Consider the following 12834-nt stretch of genomic DNA (forward strand, 5'->3'; position numbering starts at 1 on the left):
AGAAACACACACACACACACACACACACACACACACACACACACACACACACACCAGAAAACAAAAACCAGCAACAGAAAAAACCATATGCAGACTGATCATGTTACCCCAGGCTCTAAAACACAATCTCTTAGAAACCTTTTACCCTTGAGAATCTACCCTGACGTAGCCAGAGGTCTAGAAATAAGACAAAGAACATGATATGAAAAAATAAAATCTTAAAATTTATGAACTAAAAAGACATGAGGTAATTTCAGCTTTTGGTTCTTAGGTAAATCCCAAGGCAACAGCACCATCTGTTGGAATGCTTCACAGCATAAAATATTTGAAAACGAGCATGTGACACCCCCACATCTGGCTAAGAGACAGACCCAAATACTAAGGGACAAAATTTTAGCACAATCAAAAAGATTATGTTCAAGAACCATTCTGAACATAATTCACCTTAGAATTCCAATCTAAAATAACTTACCATTCTGACCAAAGAATTAGAAGATTAAAATAAGGATGCTTCCAACCACTAAAGAAATTACATGCTGAAAGAAACTCACAGATATGGTACTCCTGTATGCTGCTTGTATAGCCATATATTGCAGAATATCCAAATATCACAATCATGACGACATCGCCACTGTCCAGCTCCATGATGTGTGCCGAGTGGCCCTCTACAGCATACTGCTGACCGTGCCCAAGGATAGTGGGGGTTTTCGTGCTCCATGACTGACTGCGTACATTAAACACCCATAATTCATCGGTGACGTTCCCGTCACTTGTCTCCATTCTGCCCCCGTACATAAAGATGTTTTCCTGTAAGTTAAAACACGCACACTAGTAAACAGGTCTCAGCACCATGCATCAGTTCTCTAAGACTTTGTTTCCATGCTCCATTTTAGTAAATGCTTGCAACATACCTAAGACAGTTCTTATAAAAAGTCTGATGGGAACACATCAATGGTGATGAAAGGGAAATCCTAGCTATGTTTCCAAATGTTGCATTACTGTGTCTTAGATTAAAAGTTCACATTACATACTCTATTAAGTATATTTTTGTTTTAAAACACATCAGAAACTCAGTGCTAAACGTGTGCTGGTTTTACAATACACAACTCCCACACATCAGAAAAACAGTGCCGTACTCTGACTGACATCACCCTCGTGTGCAGTGAAAGCCCCACATAAGGCAACAGTTTCCCAGCATCTGAATGATCTGAGTCCCTAACGGTTACATTTTAACTATGTCACCTGCTAATTGTCCTTGCCATTCTCAACAATTCCATGTTTCCCAGCACTAGTCACCAAAAACATGGGCACCTGCACATCACTCAAGGGACATTTCATTACCTTTCATGACTGAGGGAAGATACCACATTCCTTCAACACTGAGAGATTATCCAATTAATTTTATTCATAGTCAATTCGCTTAAGTGATGCAAAAATGGTATAGACCGCTATATTTCAGCAAACTAAAAAGATGTTTTCTTCAATTTGATAGAAGTTATCTAAAGAAAACTCTAAAATAAAATTATGCCTGATGGTGAAACGTAAGACGGTTTCCCTGAAGACCAAGAGTAAGGTAAGGACGCCTACTTTGTCACTTCTATTGGAAGGTCCACCTAGGGCAGGAAAGCGAGAACAATGGGGCCCAGATAAAACAGAATGAAAGACACTTTCTACCAGCGGATCATATCACCTCCTAGGTGAAAGATCCTAAGGAATGAAGGGTTAGCCAGTGGATTCCGTTACGTTATAGCATGAGGTCGGAGAGCAACGTGCATGTTTGTCTGCACACTTGGGACACGTGAGCTAAAAGCAAAGTCAGCGGAGCAATTACGCTCAACACCAGAAAGGACAAAGTATTTAGGAATCAATCCACAAAAGTGTTCAGAAGTGAAGTTATAAAAACTGAAATATACGAGATATAAATGGGAAGATGTTCCAACATTTACGGATCAGCGGACGTTCACAGAATGACAAAGCTCTCCAAGTCTATGTAGACCCAGTTCAAGCTCTGTCAGAGCTCTCTGTAGAAACAGAGATGTCATTCAAGAGTCATCTAGAACAGCAAGGGTTGCAGAAAAGCAGACCAGTCTGTGACAGCAAAGAGCCTTCTTTAACGATGCAAACGGGTCTGAAGGCAGTGTGGCTTGACACAAATCAGCACAAGAGAATGAGGAGCTCAGAGGCGCTGATAAGAGATGCGCGTGCCCGTGGTCAGACGGGGTCTGAAGAGAGTGCTAAGACTGCACAGGGAGAGGAGATGCTCCGGGCTAAACATGGGGACACAGACTCAGGCCAAACAGTGAGGCCAGACCCTTCCTGCCCTCGGACCCTGAGGTTTTTAAATGGATGAAATAGATAAATAAATGTAAGAGGCAACTCTACAAAGTGCTCCTTCGTGAGCAGGAAGGCGAGTGAGAAGCTGCCTCTCTGTGATGCCGTGAATGCCCCACATTACGCCATGTAATAAAATGTTCTTCTAGCAGAGCTCTAATCGTGAGCCTCTGATCACGTGTGCTCGAGACAAATCTGAGGTCTATTATTTCTCTAACACAGATTCTTAGGACAACTGGGATGTCTGTAAGCGGGAGACCTACCTGATAGAGAGCAAGAGAGTGCCCGTATCTCTGGAGAGGGCCCCTTGACACAGCACCTACACTCCATATGCTGCTTTCTAAGTTGTAACTAGAAGCAAGAAAACAAACTACGTTAGCAAGCTGACACTCTTCGTCCGTTCTTTGATTTATGTGTATGTGTTTCTTTACTTGAATTCAGACTCTCTTTAATTCCGAAGGCTGTATATCTAACGAGTTTATAGACCGTAACGAGTTTATAGACCATAAAAAACGTGTTATTAAGGCTTCAGTCAAGAAGCACCTCCTCTTGCCGGGCAGTGGTGGCACATCGCACGCCTCTAATTCCAGCACTTGGAGGCAAGGTGTGGGTAGATCTTTGCGTTCAAGGCCTGCCTGGTCTACAGAGTGAGTTCCAGGATAGGCAGGGCTCCACAGAGAAACCCTGTCTCAAAAACAAAGAAAACAAAATAAAACAAACAAAAAAACAACAACAACAAAAGAAAGAAAGGAAAAGAAAAAAGAAAGAAAGAAAGAAAGAAAGAAAGAAAGGAAGGAAGGAAGGAAGGAAGGAAGGAAGGAAGGAAGGAAGGAAAAGAGCATCTGCTCTTAAGGTTTCCGTACAACATACAGAGCTCAAGAGATGGCTCCGTGGTTACAATTCCCATTACTCGCAGAGGACCTGTCTGTAACACCAGTTCTAGGGGATGCAAAGTCCTCTTCCACAGGCACCAGTCACACATGTAGTGCACACACATATGTGTAAACAAACACTCATACTCATGAAATTAAACTTAAAACGCTTAATTCTAAAAACTTTAAAAAGATACATCAGCTTGAGTAGGCCATTCATTGGTAGAATTATTGCATTTACTAATTGCAATGGACTTAAAACGTATGAGTTCTTCACTTTCAAATTAAAATAAAATCCAGTTTTCCTTAGAAACAGATAAAAATTTCCTCCCTCTTTACAATAGCCATTTGCTTTTAACATTAATGTGTGTATGTGCGTATGTGTGGGGGGGGCAATTCATCAAGAACTTCGTGTTTCCGATGCACAGATATAACTTACTTGCTACTAATTCTTTTAAATTGTGCAAAATAAATCTCGTAGCATAGAGGCGCTGCATTGCTGTCTTCTGTTTTCTTACGCTAACTCCAGAACGTCTGTTAACCCAACTCCTCTCAAGCCTGAGGAAGGTCTACATCTTCAGATCAAGTCCTTGGCCGCTCTTCTGGCCTGGCATTTGCGTGGGTGGCAACGTTAATCTTCAAACCCACTCCCCTCTGAAGACACTGCCCTGGGAGCTTTCCCTAAATCCCTCATTCCTTTTCAAACTGCTTGCCAGTTTCTCTTCTCCTCCCAATCTTCTTGTGGCTGGGGTTCAGTCTTGCTCTTCTCTATAGAAAACTCATTCCCTGTATAATTTCACTAGAACTAAATCCCCATTTCTACACTTCTTCCCAAGAGCCCGAAGTTCTGACTCAAATGGTCAGAGTAAGTCTTCTAAAGTATCAGTCAAAGCCTGCTTGGGACCTCCCATCTCACACACACACACACACACACACACACACACACACACACACACTCACACACACACACTCACACACACACTCACTCACACACTCACACTTACCACACATTCACTGGCATGCTCACACATACTCACACACACATTCACTCACTCACATGCTCACTCACCACTCACACACACACACTCACACACACACACACAGCTTATAACCTTCTCCTTTCCTCCATTTGCCCCCCTCATCCTCCCCTATAACTTAACCCTTTCCTTTCATAGACTTCTTAGCAAATCTCATGGCTTCCTGTGAAATATGAAACTAATGTTAAACACTCTATGCAGGAATTAAAACTTTTAAACCAAACAAACATCCACATACAGTGACAAATAATTGAGCTTGGGCACTGACCGCATATAGTCTCAAGGTTAGCTAATATATACTACCTCAGAAACAGTCATTTACACATTTGAACAGTGGAACTTAGTGTTGTGAAAATCTAAAGATAAATACTTACTTCAGGACCATTTGAAAAGAACTGTAGTTAAAAGTGTATCCTCCAATCACCCACATGAATTTCCCATGTAAAACTGCTTTATGTGAAGCCCGACCTACAGAAGGGCTGAAGGGCTTAACATTTGGCAAAATCCAGTAGGACTCGGTGGAAGGGACATTCAGAGAACAGTCTGGGCCTGTTTAAAAAAAATCAAGCAACACACTGAATTAAACAAAGATCTTCTATTTCCAAAGCAGATTACACAGATGAGGAGAATCTAATGTTCAGCATAATAAAAATGTACCACACATAATAGTCTGACCTGACGAGGTGGTGCACACCTCTAAAGCTGTCAGTCAGAAAGCTAAGGGAAGAAGACTGAAAGCTCACGGGCAAATTAACGACGCAGGTACACAGTAAGACCCCGGCCCAAAATCCTCCCTCATGAAAAAAACTTGCAAATAAATTCTTACACTGGAAATATAATCAGAGTTTAACATGTTCTAATGAATATCATAATGTATAAAAACTTGTTAAAGAACATGTAATTTCCTGTTTACTTTAGCATGCTTCTATAATGTTAAAGTGGAAAACAACATCCTCAAATCCTAGTCCAGTCAATTACGCTGTGACCCTAGGCAAATCTGTTTACCTTGCCCAGCCTCAAGCTTTCATGTATAGTGAAAGTAAAAATCTATTCACAAATGCTATCGAAATCTTTTAATATTTCGCAAAAGGTATACAAAAGACATGTATAAATTACAAGCTATTTAACAAATGCAATAAGGTTCACATAACTAAGAACCAAACTGGCTTCAGGAATTTAACCTCATACATCAGCAAAAGAAAGTATAGTACAATAAGTACAATAAAATAAAAGCTTATTTAGAAACTATAGAAGTTTCATAAAGTAAAAACAAGTATTAGTTTAGAATATGTCCAATAGTATAAACAGAGCAACAATTGTCTGTTATCCAAACTCATGTGACTAATAAGACTAAATGTCCTCAGCTATAAGATGCAGATGAGGTGATCAATGTCTCTGAAACCTGATAACAGAGGAATTCACTGTCACAACACCCAGTGTCACTACACTGCACTTCCTGTGGCTACTTCCTGTCACTGCACTGCAATGCACTTCCTGTTATTGTAGTGTACTTCCTGTTGCTGTACTTCCTGTCAATCCACTGCACTTCCTGTTGCTGCACTGCACTTCCTGCCTCTGCACTGTGCTTCCTGTAATTGCACTTCTTGTGGCTGCACTGAATTTCCTGCTGCTGTACCTCATGTCACTGTGCTGCACGTCCTGTTGCTGCACTTCCTGTCACTTGCTGTACTTCCTGTCTCTGCAGCACACTGTCACTGTAATTTCTGTCACTATACTTACTTCCTGTCACTACTTTACTTCCTGTTGCTGAACTTCCGGTTATGCACTTGTCACTGCACAGCACTTCCTGTGGCTACACTTCCTGTCACTGCACTGCACTTCCTGTTACTACACTACACTTTCTGTCACTGCACTTCCTGTCATGTACCGCACTTCCGGTCATTATACTGTGCTTCCTGTAGCTGCACTTGTGACTGCACTGAACTTCCTGTTGCTGTACTTCCTGTCACTGTGCTGTACTTCTTGTCATGCACTTGTTACAGGACACTTTCTGTCACTGCACTGCACTTGTCATTGCACTGCACTTCTTGTCACTGCACTGTACTTCCTGGCACTGTACTTCCTGTCGAGGCACTTACAGATCCATGTGTCACAAGCAGAGTCCTACAGCACCACTAGCTGAACCAGGCCTGCATCTGCTTCTTCAGAGCACTGTGTGCATCCTGTGTGTTTCTCACTATCCAAGATCTGTCATTAGTATCACATGTTGTGACAACCTATAATCACGTTACTATTAAAATTACTTGAGGTCACCACCAACCACAGCTATATAAAACAATAAATCTAACTGATAAATGTGTGTTCTGACTGCTTCAGGAACTGGCCTGGCTTTCCCCTCTTCTTTCCCTTTCCTTAAATCTCCTTATTACCAAAGACAAAACGTAAGTCAAATTAATCCCGCTAATAACTACACTGGTTTCTAAAAGTCAAGATAAATGGGAAAGTGCAGCTCCTTTCACTTAAATCAAAAGTCCATGCTGCCCTCTCCTGTCAACCTCCATTTACAGATGAAAGTGCTGCCTCAGAGAACAAATGGTGAGGTGAAATGCCCTTACTGCTAACAGCGCTACCCCTCAGAACAAATGGTGAGGTGAAATGCCCTGACTGCTAACAGCGCAAGTTCAGGGCTTTCAATGGAAGAGCAAACCGCTGACAACATCCCTTAAACAAAGCCCAACCCAGCGGCAGAGTGCAGACCTCAGTAAACATTCGCTCTGTTCAATCCTCTAAAAGCTGAGAAAGGTACGGAAGGGGAGGAGACAAGTGTGGGTCTGGCAAAGGCTACAGTTTAGAAAGAAGCGGAGGGGACAGAGACAGTGTCACAGAGTGACAACCAGGCTGATTGGACTGCAGCAAGCAATCCAGGGCTGATGATGCCACTGGCCGAGCTGGAATTGTACCGCAAGGGCTTCATCACCATTCCGATGCAGTGAGAGGATCGAAGATTATGGAAGAAGGTCAAAATACCAGCATTTGAAGGGATCTAAGGGAGATATTATCAATCCCGTGAGCGCTTTTAAGTGACTGCATTACAGCAAATCTGCTAATCTGGTGGGCATGACAGAGAACTGGAAGCAAAGCACGAAGACAGAACTGAAGCAAGAGTTGCTCCTTGTGATGAGGAAAATGGATTCCCAATACGGACCCACTGATGAAGGCGCTGTACACACTTTACGATGGTAAAACAGAATGTGCTCTGTCATTGAAGAGGCTTGGGAGGCGGACACCAGTGTGGAGAAGCTCTGTTTGGTTAAGATGCTATCAACCACGCACCAATCGGACTGATCTGCAATGTGACCTCTCCCAGGCTACTGCAGACTTTACCAGTGACCACCGGTAGCCATAAAACTGAGGCAAGACCCTCCACAAGCAAAAAAGGTTCCGCAACAACACGAGTGACTGTTACCATTATGTAGCAGTAAAATGTTTTTAATTAAGATTGTATGTTTTTATAATAATTTCATTGTACATTTAAAATCATAACTGTACATGTATACAGTATTATATAAACATATGATCATGCTCTGGGAACCTAGAAAATACACGTGACTCATTATATTGCAGTATTCATTTCATTACAACCACCCAGAATAAAACTTATAATAACTCCAAGATTATACTCCTTCATTAAACATGTTGGATATATTGTTCTGCTCAAACTAAATAATTGGTACCATGTTTAAAGTGAAATTAATTCCTACAGTGCCTTTCTTCTGTCATTTAGCATACCTATATCAATTTGCTATATCCATTTTTCTTTTTCCCACTTATGATTTAACATGTATACTGAAATCTCAGATTCTCCAAAGAGGAGGAAGAGAAGGAAGAGGAGGAGGGGGAGGAGGAGAAGGAGGAGGGAGAAGAGGAAGAGGAGGAGGGGGGAGGGGGAGGAGGAGGGAGAGGAGGAAGAAGAAGATGAAGAAAGCAAGATGAGAAACCGTCTTTGAAGAGTGCTATCTTCCAGCTCCACTGAAAAGCTTTTGTTACCGCAGATAAAATATTCTGCACACACACTAGGCTCACAGAAGCAGTGGCTAAAGTCCTATCGTCTGTCTCCCTATAATTCAGATGCCCTCAAACTATTGTTACAATAGTTACTTTACAAGCAATGAGTCACATGACTGATAATCACCACTCCGCACCCTTTCTAACAATGTGGTTCTTACAGTCTAAATTATGTAGTTATGAAAGAGCTGTCTGTCTGTCTGTCTGCTTAAGTAGAAATCAATGGTTTTCAATGCCCAATTTTGAGGTGTAACAAGGCTAAAATAAAGTTGTCCATGGACTCTGGATATAGAAACTATTCCAAAGTGATAGCATCGTGGCTGGAGCAGAAAAGGGTCATTTCTCCTTGCGCCCCTGCAACACTCAATCTGAAAAGCATCGGTGTTATCGAGATACATGTGCATGGAAAGGAATAGCTTTAACATCCTAAAGACCTATTTCTGATCATTACAGCCACCAAGGCCATACACACAGACATTTAAAATAATAAGGTAGAAAGGAAAGCATGCCAGTTAACATTTATCTAGGCTCAAAAACCAAACTGCCCATTTTATTAGTCTGGTCTCATGTTCACAGAATACCTAAATAGTATGTCTAATCTTCGAGTATTATTCACAAATGCAAATTTTATAGGTTAATAAAATGCATTAAACTTGGTTACAAAAGAGATGATTAAATCAAGAGCTATTATCAAGTGTCTACTTACTAAGAAGGAAATGTCGCTATAGTGTTAGTCTTTAAGAATACTATTTCAGAGCAGGGAGAGAGCTGTTGAAGTGCCTGCTGTGCCAGCATGAGGCTCTGAGTGAGGCTCACCGGCATCTACCCAAAAGCTGGCTGTGAAGGCACACATGCATGGTAACCCAGCACTGCGGCAAAGGGACAAGTGGATCCTCGGAGTTACCAGTCTGGCCCATAGATGCGTTCCAGTTCAGGAAGAGATCTACCCTAGCCCAGGGAAAGAGTAAAGTAAACAGCAACCTCTGAAGACACCCAGTGTTGGCCTCTGCCCACATAGGTATGGATACACCCACATGCACACAGGTTAGTGACTTACCCAAAATAACCCTGTGAGCTGGGATGAATTTCCTCATAAACTAAAGTGACTATAAGAGTCATCCACTCTAAGAACTAGCAGGTTACAGACTGGAAGTTTGTCTTTACCAAAATTCCTACATGTGAGCCCTCACCCCAATGTGATGGATGAGGAAGTGTTTGGGACACACACACACACACACACACACACACACGTGTGTGTGTGTTCTTGCCATAGCTCTGCCAGAGGAAAAATCAGCAAGAAGGCAACTATCTGTAGGCCGAAAAGACAGTCCTCCCCAGAACAGATTTTTCTCATTTCTAATCTAAGACATCCAACCTCCAGAACTGCTGAGTGGGCGGTGAGTGCTTGGTTACTCTAGCTGTCAGTCAGCATTTGCCAGAGAAGTGTCAGCATGAGCTAGAACATGCACATAACACTCCTTTGCACATTCCACTGGCTGTGGTATCCACGCTGGCTGTAAGGTTAGACAAGAAATGCGGTATGTAACTGCCAGGCCATGTGCAGGTCTAAAGCTTAGTGGGCTCTATTTGCAAAAGGAAGTAATCAATGCTGGCAAGACACTGGTCTCTTCCAAAGGACACAACAACTTCCCTTCTGTCACTTAAGTTTGAACTATTTATGTTGCTCTAACAAAAGCCCAACGATTCAGAACGTCACACAAAGGGGAAAACTGAGAGCTACTAGGATTGAGGGATTTGCTGAACGTCTGTGAAATTTATTACTCTTTACACATGAACATAAAACAAATTTGTTGTGTTTTGATTTTTATTTAGTTTAAAAAAATATTTTCTTTAGCCAATTGTTACAAATAAACTTAAGGGATAAATGTTTTCCAAAACATCTTTTTCCTAACTTGACTTACTATTTTAAAAATTCTATTCATTCAAGGGTCTGTGATAGATGACCACGATTTTGAGCCGAGACTGGACTTCATGATGAGTTAGTTCCAGGTCAGCCTGAGCTACATTGTGAGTCCCGTTCCAAAAGATAAATAGACAAATTATGTTATATGAAAATATCAGAAGCAACCAAGAGGTCCTAATAAATCAACAGAGAAACTGGAGTGAATCCACACAATGGACACTGCTCATGCTAAAAAGAAATGAGCTGTAAATCACTGGAACACAGGAGAGAAACTTTAAGGCAGAATGCGCAGGGTGCCAGTCAAAGAAGCTACTCATTAACACTACTTGCTACATAGTTTCTGCTATGGTTATGCATCACAGAACAATGTTTCCATCAACAAAAGACCACACGTGTACAACCAGGATTAAGGATTGTTTCCATTTAGGGAGAGCGCATTCATCTTAATTTATGCACTACAAAACTGCATACTGGTACACTTCTCAGAGCACACCAAAACTGCAGAGACAGGAAGAAGGTCGCTGGCTGCCAACAGCTGAGGGAAGGAGCAGTGAGTACAGGGAGTTTCCAGTCAGGGTTACACTGTGAGGTGGGTGGAGGCCATGGGACCTTTAACCAATACAACTCTAATATAAACTATGACTTTGTGTAACAGTGATCTGTTGGTGTAGATTTGCCAGTTTTAAGAGACGGACCATTCTGGCAAATGTTGATGAGGGGAGCGATGCTGCGGGGGGGGGAGATTTGTTATTCTGAGTCACAGAACGAGATGAGTCTCGTGTGAAAAGCACTGTATGTTTTACTTCCCTGGCTGAACTTAAGCTGCTATTTACATGAAACTACCACTATGGAAAGTGAAAATATTTTAGTTTAAAACTTTAAAGTGGAAAAAGACTCAAAGCACTTTCTGAGAACACAAAATTCGCAAGTGATTAACTACTTAAAAATATACAGCCCCACCACGAATAAACACTTGAAAATTTGCACCTGTCATAACCATAAGTAATATATTAGCAATAATAAAATCCTGTGTTTAACATGCCTCAGAATTGTGTGATGTGTGCATCAAAGTTCCCTCTGTCAAAAAGTAGACATTAACACAGACAATTCTCTGCAAACGTATTCAGCAAATTCAACCTGATAATTTCAGCTACCTTTTATCCTTTAACTCCACAATGACAAATATATGACTACAGATGACTAAGAAACCCAAAACTTTTCACTGTGGTTTAAAGCTAATCTTTAATGACAGACAGAAGATTTTGGAATTCTTTTCGAGGAATCTGACTTTTACAACAAGCAGCTAAATAAACTTTTATTTATCGAAATAGTCTCTGTCCTTTTTAAAAGTAGCCACAAGGGGTCAGCCTTTCCTAAGAAATACATTTTAGATGCTCCTACACCTGTAAAACTGAATTTATTTTTGCAGTACAGAATGTAACCAATTATGAGGTAAGTTTGAATACACCACACAGTAAGTCGGGTGAAGTCATCCAGTCTCTGAGGAGTCAACAAAAAGATTATAGAAGATTACGATGATCAGATGCCTCCAATTTTGAGTTTAACGTGTAACTTCACTTAATCCCTAAAACAGCACGTAGACAGGTCTTTCCCAATCTTTTTATGAAAATGCAGATAACTAAGAACTTAACTGTTAACCTAAACATATTCCCCCACAAAACGCCAAAAGAACAAAAACACATGAGACTTGAGTGTGCAAACTAAAACAATGCATGTAGCATTGCAACCGCCAGCCCAGCGCCAGCCCGCGCCAGCCCCGCCCAGCGCCAGCCCAGCCCCGCCAGCCCAGCGCCAGCCCAGCGCCAGCCCAGCGCCAGCCCCAGCGCCAGCCCCACGCCGCGCAAGCTTACCTTGCCAACTATCGTTGCAGACACAGAGTTTTTCTCCCGTTAGGTCACAGTAGCCATGATCTGGGCTCCCACAATTGGCTTTACAGTAAGGAATGTCGCATGCTTCCCCTTTCCAGTATTTGTCGCATTCACAATACACTTGACTTGCAACAGAGACACTAGTTGTACATTTTCCATGACCAGAGCAATTGTTAGGACAAGAATTGATTCTGCAAAACATAATTCATAGGCTGAAATACCATTCATGAATGCATATTCAAGAAAATTTAAAATGAATTTTGGGGCATTTTTGTAGACCGTGTTCTCTCTTTTGTGTTCATTAATTTAACAAAATTTCACAATGTGGCTCCAGTTCTTTGCTCTATTCCCTGTTTTTAAAGACTGGGTCTCAGTCTGTAGTCCAGGCTGCCTCAGCCTCCTGGGTAGCAGCTATCTTCCACAGCTTCCACACCTCGCATCTACTGTTACTGACTTGCTATGGGTCTTGGTTCATTCACTAGATGTCATCTGCTAACGAAACTCCAAATTCAAGGACTACCAACCCCAACTTCTGAAGCAACTGTACAGTTTCAAGAAATAAGTTAATATTCTGAGTGTATATGTTAAGAAGAGACGTTTTGAACTCCTGAAACTTAAAGAGAACCAAGAACTAACTTAGTTCTAATACCTTGTGTTTTAAAGCCCTCAGCTGCTGACATTCTGCTATACATTTATTTCCGCTGTGTACACATCTGGATACATTATAGAAGGAAAAGAGCCCACAATAAACTGCT

At 41.6% G+C, this 12834-nt stretch overlaps 1 protein-coding gene across 2 annotated transcripts in view; it reads right to left on the minus strand.

Annotated features, from left to right (window-relative positions):
• Atrnl1 (attractin like 1) overlaps positions 1-12834 on the minus strand; it is a 540190-nt gene that overhangs the window by 495841 nt on the left and 31515 nt on the right. For both annotated transcript variants that reach the window (XM_032892246.1, XM_032892245.1), the window contains exons 5-8: positions 12062-12270; positions 4615-4789; positions 2595-2682; positions 552-807 (exon numbers count right to left, since the gene is read on the minus strand). In XM_032892246.1, coding sequence (XP_032748137.1) covers positions 552-807; positions 2595-2682; positions 4615-4789; positions 12062-12270 — 728 coding nt within the window. The remainder of the gene's footprint in view (positions 1-551; positions 808-2594; positions 2683-4614; positions 4790-12061; positions 12271-12834) is intronic.

The sequence above is a fragment of the Rattus rattus genome, chromosome 2 (genome assembly GCF_011064425.1).
Source record: "Rattus rattus isolate New Zealand chromosome 2, Rrattus_CSIRO_v1, whole genome shotgun sequence".
Classification (NCBI taxonomy): domain Eukaryota; kingdom Metazoa; phylum Chordata; class Mammalia; order Rodentia; family Muridae; genus Rattus; species Rattus rattus.